General features: G+C 55.8%; 1 protein-coding gene across 3 annotated transcripts in view; it reads right to left on the minus strand.

Annotated features, from left to right (window-relative positions):
* Positions 1-236: 236 nt before the first annotated feature.
* Positions 237-6,836, minus strand: part of SCN2B (sodium voltage-gated channel beta subunit 2) — a 20,267-nt gene continuing 13,667 nt past the window's right edge. For all 3 annotated transcript variants that reach the window (XM_011235584.3, XM_002927879.4, XM_034665868.1), the window contains 3 exons: positions 5,192-5,358; positions 4,700-4,910; positions 237-4,075 (listed from right to left, as the gene is read on the minus strand). In XM_011235584.3, coding sequence (XP_011233886.1) covers positions 3,876-4,075; positions 4,700-4,910; positions 5,192-5,341 — 561 coding nt within the window. In that variant the 5' untranslated portion in view covers positions 5,342-5,358 and the 3' untranslated portion in view covers positions 237-3,875. The remainder of the gene's footprint in view (positions 4,076-4,699; positions 4,911-5,191; positions 5,359-6,836) is intronic.

Genomic DNA, 6,836 nt, shown 5'->3' on the forward strand with positions numbered 1-6,836 from the left:
GGTGTTCAGCCACCCTGTCTTCAGGGTGCTTCCGAGGTCGACGGAGTCCCCCAGGATTCTGAGAGAAGGCGAAGGGGGAAAGAGATGAGCCATTTGTCAACATGAGAAGGGCAGAAGGACCAAGTCCTTGCTGGGGACCCGGTAATGTCAGCGGGATTACCAGGAAAGGAGCAGCAGGGGTCCCTGTCAGCATCCTAGCAAAGCCTCCACTTACCCCGTTCTTCACCCCTGAAAAAAGCCACACTCGAGGGATGTTCAGGGGAGATGATCTGTTTATTGTAGCCAATAGATCCAAGCAATACGAAAAACTGCAAAAGAAATGAAGTCTGCTCCAAAAAGCAGACACATCACAGCAGCTGGGTCACAGAGGAACACTGAAGTTTTTCTCCCCACCTCCCTCCAGCCACCCTGGAGCACACAAAACCAAGAAAGTGCATAAGTAGTTGGGTTTTCTTCTCCAAGTGCACAAAAAGCCATAAGAACATTCCATAATTTGCCTTTGGTGAATCAACTCAAAACATTGAGAAATGATGGTCCCCCCCACCCAGTATAATTTTGGGGGTAGACGTAGTGCCATGTTTTATATTTGTATCAGAATATATCTATACCTATATAGACTATGCATAATGCATCAGCAAGCATCAATAAAGGAAGACATCAGCAAGAGGCACAGGCTGTCTATCCTTAAGACAAGGTGCAAGGAAAATTTCTTGATTCATCACTCATTCTAAGTGCACCACGCCATCCCTATGGCCTGGGACTGTCTTTTGGGACCTGGCCAGTATTTTCCATTGTCCATCTGCTTCACCTGACCTTGTAAACACTTATCTGCCCACCTTCCCCAAGGGGACTTCCGGGGAGAAAATATGGATCCAATCGTCTTTTCCTTTTAATAAATTGGGAATAACTGTGATTAGTCCGTAGCTAAGGGGCAGACAGCCATTTTCAAAGCCAGTTTCAAGGCACCTCAAGGCATTTCAGTCCTGAAAAATTGTACTTTGTTCTTAAAAGCTCAATCCCATGGGTTGGCCAGCCATCTCTTTACGGGGGCCCTTAATTAGGAGGAAGAGACAGACAGGGAGTTCCAAGACAACAGGAGAGGCAGGGGCAGTTGAGGAAACCAGCAGACTGGACCTAGCAGAGCGCAGTGACGGAAACATGCAGCAGGAAGTGGGGCTTGACCCCACAGTGCAGGGAGAGGAGCAGCTTGCTGGTATAAACTAGAAAGCAGGGTAGAGAAATGGCTGCTGTGGAAACATGTCACCAGTTTCCCACCTCTACTCACAGAAGCCCCATCTTGTTCCCAGCCTCATGGCCCTGGGGGAGGCAGCTCTAGGAGACCTCTGGAGAAATCCTAAGAGGCTACAGGAGAAGGTGCCCATGAGGGTGGGCAGCCGGGGACCCCACTGGGTCAGGGCATTGAAAAGAAGGAACCCAGAAGTCTGGGGCTTCTTGATGGAGAGTTAGGACTTCTTAGAATAAACCTAGGGAATCACACGAAAATTTTCCCTAAATGTTAGGCATCCTGGAAAAAGAAAAGTGTCCTGCATCAGCACAGATCCTCACTCGCCCTGGAGAGGAGAGCGCTTGAGAGGTCACCGAAAAAGGAAATCTGCAGGTTGCAGAAGGGTATCACAGCCGCCCTTAGTCTCAGCTGGTATGAGATGCCCACCACCCATCGCTCCCGTCTTAGCTGGTTGGCTCCAAGGATGGGCTGCGTCCGCCTGCCCCAGGCATCCTGGTGGCTTAGCCCACCCCCATTGGCAGTGTGTTGATTGGCAGTTAGGTACTGAGCTGGACTCACCCCACCCAGGAGCTGTCACCCAGGCTCTCCATCTCCCACTCTGTGCCCACTCTGCCTGGCCTGTCGCCCTGTCCCCTGTTGTACATTTTCGCCCTTCCCTTCCTTTCTTCCCTTCCCAGGGCCCCGATTCGGGACTCACTTCCTCCTTCTCCAACTCCAGCCTGGAAGCAGTGGCTGCAGAGGTGGCATTAGACACACCAAAAAAAAAAAAAAAAAAAAAAAAAGAATCGTGGTCCCCACAGTGCTGACCTGGCAGTTCCCAACTCTGTTACGGCCTTGCGTGCAGCCCCGGCACCTGGCACAGTGCCAGGCCCACAGGAGATGCTCAATAAATGGATGTCGAATTGAAGTGAATTAAACTGAACCTCCTGTATGCTCTTGTTCTCTCCCCAAATTGGCCATCTGATGGGCAGAGGCAGAGAATGGTCCCTGAGACTGTCACAGTCCTGTCTCCACCCCCTTTCCTCAGACAGGTTCCTGCCCTGGGCACTGACTCCCAGAGCCTGGGCAGGGTCTGAGCTCCTGGAAAGGCGGGGGAAATGCTAAAGAAGGTCAGTCCGGGGCAGGGGTGGGGCCTCATTAGCAGCTCTGCCCTCCCGCTCCATCCCTCCATCCCCAGCGCCCTGGGAGAGGAGCAGGCCTGGATGGCCCAGCTCCCTCACCTCACCTGTCTACCTGCCCGCAGAGGCCCTTCCCACAGGGAAAACTATGGCTCTGTTGATTCAAACTGGAGACTGAGGAGCCAGAGGGGGGGAGGGCGGGACCCTCAGTCTGTCAGTTTGAACCTGGTTCCCCATCGGTAGCGGTAGCGGTAGCGAGTGACTTGCCTCCTCAATCTCTTAGGGTCTGCCAAGGTAGAGGTCATGTCAGCAGTTTCTCTCTGGCTCTCTCCCTCTCTTGAGGCTTAAATAATTCCCTCTTAATGTGAGTAAAATGGCAGTGAAAGTTGGCTCTCCAGAAATGCTACCTGCCTCCCCACAGAGGGAGTCCCTGGGGCAGGGAGGGTATAACATGGCCACAGGATCTCAGAGGCTCTGAGGCCCCCCTCACGCTTCCCTCAGGGCATTCCCTTCCCTGGTGTCTACCCAAAAGCCAGCTAAAAGCCCTGCTGAGGGTCACTGGGAAAGTTTGAACAGAAGACCCGAATGGAGCCCCCACTCCACACATCAACTCCCGCGCTGTGGTTTCCACCCTCCCCAGCCCCACACCTGGCCAAGGCTGGTCACCCTGCCATCACCCTGCAGTCACCCTGCTGGAGAAGGCAGTCTGCAACCAACTCCATTTGTCAATGGAGCCCCCATCCCTTCAGACCTCAGCTGACTTTGAAATTTGTCTCCTGTTAGCGGTTAACTATGGTGAAAAATGACCGCAACCTGGAACCACACAACCCGCCCAGACCCAGCTCGGTGAGTCTTCAGTGCCGTGCGCCCCCCAAATCCCAAGAGATTCGCAGCCAGCAGAAAACCCCCTAAGTCTCCTGTGGTAGCAGCTATCGATGGAGAAGGGGTAAGAGCACAGGCCCCTGGGCCAAGGCTTCCCTTCAATGGCCAGGAAATGCGGTCATCCCTTCGACATGCCCCCACTCAAGCGATAGGAGCCCATCAGCACCCCCAGCCTGACAAAGGCTTGGAGCAGCTCAGGGAGCAGAGCCACGCCACAGCCTGGGCTTTCTTGAGGCAGCCCCTTCGCCACCCGCAGATCCTCCCTGAGGCCCACCAGACCAGTCCACAAACAGGGCAGGCTGGGCAACTGATCTCTCCCTCGCTCCCTCTCTTTCTGGGACCCTCCCACAGGCCTCCTGCCTCCTCTCAGGGACTGGCAGTTTTGAGCCCACTTCTCCCCCCAGGGGCCCGCACATCCCACATGCCATGGCAGGTTTCCCAAATGAAAGAGAGGTGGGTCACTCTTGGTGCAGGGTGGGGGGTACGAAGTGAGGGGCTCAGGAGGCCCCAGGTGGGCCCTGGGACCCTGGTTCAAGAGAAGCACACCGAGAGAGGGCAGGCAGGGGCACACTGTGCAGGGCAGAGGGTGGGAGGAAGACAGGACGTGAGGGAGGGGCTGCGGGGCCGCGTTACTTGGGGCCCTCGTCTGCGTTGCCCTCTCCGTCTGTCTTGCCCTCCTCCTCCGTCTTCAGGTCATCCGTGCTCAGTTTCTGCTCTTTTTTCCTCCTCACACACTTTACTACCATCAGCACCAAGATGACCACCGCCAGGAAGCCGCCCACGGAGGCACCCACGATCACGGCCACCGTGGAGTCCCGCTCAGGGGGCTCTGGAGAAGGAAAAGACACAGACCCACTGAGGACCAGGGCAGGGAAAGGGAGCCTCCCCCACTGCCCCTGCCCCCTGCAGCATGCACGGGGTGGTCCTCACTGGATGCTCTGCGTGGAAAGCACTGTAGTCAAAGCCAAAATCAACCCAGGCCCCTGAGCTCTCTGCGCCCCACCCCAAAATCCTGGGGCACCTCAAAGCCCCAGGGAAGGACAGTAAAATGCAGAATCTAAGAGCATGGACTTTGAGATAGAATAGACCCAAATTTGAGTCCTAATTGTACTACTATTCACTCATAGTGTAACCATAGGTGACTGACTTCTCCTCTAGATAGCATGTGCCCAAGCAATGAACACTGCCATTATGATTCTTGACATCATGATCATGACCAAGGTCATTATAAGGATAAGACCTGGTCCCAGTCCTCAAGGACATGAGGAAGTAACAGGGGTGCCTTCCCCCCAACACAAGCCAGAACTCCCACCCTGAGGAGGGCACAGCCCCTCCCAAGGAGCCAGGAGCTCCTCCTGCTGGTGGGGGGCGGGGGACTGGCAGGGACACACCCCCACCCCCACCCCTGCAGCGGCAGGCTCCCCTGCTCTGCCTGCCACGCCCCGCCCCTCACCTTCCATGAGGACCTGCAGGTAGATCTTGCCGTGGCCGCGGTGGCGGTCGGGTGGGTTCATGATATAGCAGTTGTAGGTGCCCACATCCTCGAGCTGCACGTTTCTCAGCGTCACCGACACATCATACTTGCTGGGGTTCCCTGAGAACTCCACGCGGTCTCGGAACCGCTCCAGCTTCAGGTTGATGATCTTCATGCGGAACTGGAGGAACTGGGGGGGGAAGCTGGATGAGCAAGGAGCCTCAAGGAAAGGGGTGTCCCTCCCCCCATGCACCTGTTTCCCTGGAAGAGAGGCAGTTACCTCCAGGTCTCTGCCACCCTCCCAGGGCCATCCAGGCGTGACCACACACCTTCTGCGGAAGCCCTCTGGAGCAGATGCCACCAGGATCTCCAGGGTCCTGGTCCGGGGCAGGGGCAGGTGGTGGGAAGTGTGGGCTTCACGCCCAGGGGCTCCTGCCCCTCCCTCACCGCCGCCCCCATCCCAGGACTCACCATCTCCTCGGAGCAGTTACTACACTCCTGGTAAGTCCAGTTCAGGGAGAACTGTTTGTGGTTCACTGTGTAGCAGGAATTGAATGTACAGGGCAGACGGGCATCGGAGCCATTGAGGACGTTGAGGGTGGTAGGTACTGTGACCTCCATGCTCTGCCCTGGTGGCACTGTGGATAAAGTCACAAGCTCGTGAGGATTCCGGCTCACAAGGCCAGGGAGGCGGCAAGCCTTCTGCGCCTGCTGGGGAGTGGAGCAGAGCCATGGCCTTGGGCTGGGTCCCTTAGGTCTGAAATTAGTCAGGGAGTGGAGTGGGGTGGGAAAAGCTCCTCACAGATACCTGATGTGGCCCTTGGGGTAAAGCAAGGCTGGGTGAAGAGAAACCAAATTGCCTGTCAAGCCAGGGGCAGACAAATGGCCCCAAGACTCTCCCAGGACCATGGCTATGCAGTCCCTCATCTGGCTGTCCTGCCCCAGCTCTACCATTGCCGCCTACTAGCTGAAGACCGCGGACAAGGGACTCCACTGTGCTGGTCTCAGTTTCCCCTTCTTCCCCACCACTTCCAACCATCTCTGCTGGCCCGAAGCCCCTCCAGCTGAAGCTGCAGTGTCTCCTACGTGGCAGAATGCCTGAGGACAGATGGAGATTCAGAAGGCCTTGCTCTCTACACACCAAGGCCAGAGTAAAGCAGTGCACCCAGCCCAGCCCCGTGCTTTTCCCCGGGTTCTAGCAAGCAGGAAAAAAGGCAGACAAGCAGTGGCAATCAGCACAACTCCAAGGGACCACTGATGGGCCTACAAGGACAGGAGTTCCTTCTGGAGATCTCAGGCCTGGAAACACCACAGCAAGGAGGTCACACAGGCTGAAGGGGTGACAGGTGGGGACCTAAAGGACCCGGCCCACGGCCATGGCTCTGCCCCACTCCCCAGCAGGTGCAAAGGCTTGTGCCTCAGGGTCAGGCAAACACCTCCTTTAATTGCACAGCGTAGGCACCTCACTGGCCTCACCCTAGTCCTGATCTTAACACTAAGATTTTCTGCCGATATTGTCAAAACCCCATCCCAAAAGATTCATTTTCTGCATAGGGGATAAACAGTAACATTCAATATCAGCCATGCATTCACTCATGTACCCAGTATTCATAAGCCACCCGCTACGTCCCACACACTTAGCCTAGGCCCCAGGGGTTATTGCCATGAACAAGACAGGCAGAGTCCCCGCCACATGAAGCTGGAAGGGAACAGACACTAACAAGGAAAAGAAGTATAATGTAACTTTACATAGTGAGGCCTGGCAACCGCTGTAAGAACGAAAGCAAAACGAAGGAGTGTTGTTTCCTATCAGTAGTCAGGCAGGACTGCTCGGAGGGGCTGATGTGTAGGCAGCCCCTGACAAAGTGAGGGAGTGAGCCACCTCAAATCCCGAAGGAATCAAGCGCCGAGCAGGGGAACATCAAGAGCGAAGTCCCAGTGGCCGGCATGAGCTTCATGTGTCTCAAGGACAAGGCGCAGGGATCAAAGAGCCAATGGTGAGACCTGAGGTCCCAGAGTTAGGAAGGGGCGAGGTACCCGGGGCCTTAGGGGCCAGAACTTGGAATTAGGATTTTCTTCTCTGAGTGAGCTAGGAAGCCAGCGGGGGCCTGGGGTG

The sequence above is a fragment of the Ailuropoda melanoleuca genome, chromosome 8 (genome assembly GCF_002007445.2).
Source record: "Ailuropoda melanoleuca isolate Jingjing chromosome 8, ASM200744v2, whole genome shotgun sequence".
NCBI classification, from domain to species: domain Eukaryota; kingdom Metazoa; phylum Chordata; class Mammalia; order Carnivora; family Ursidae; genus Ailuropoda; species Ailuropoda melanoleuca.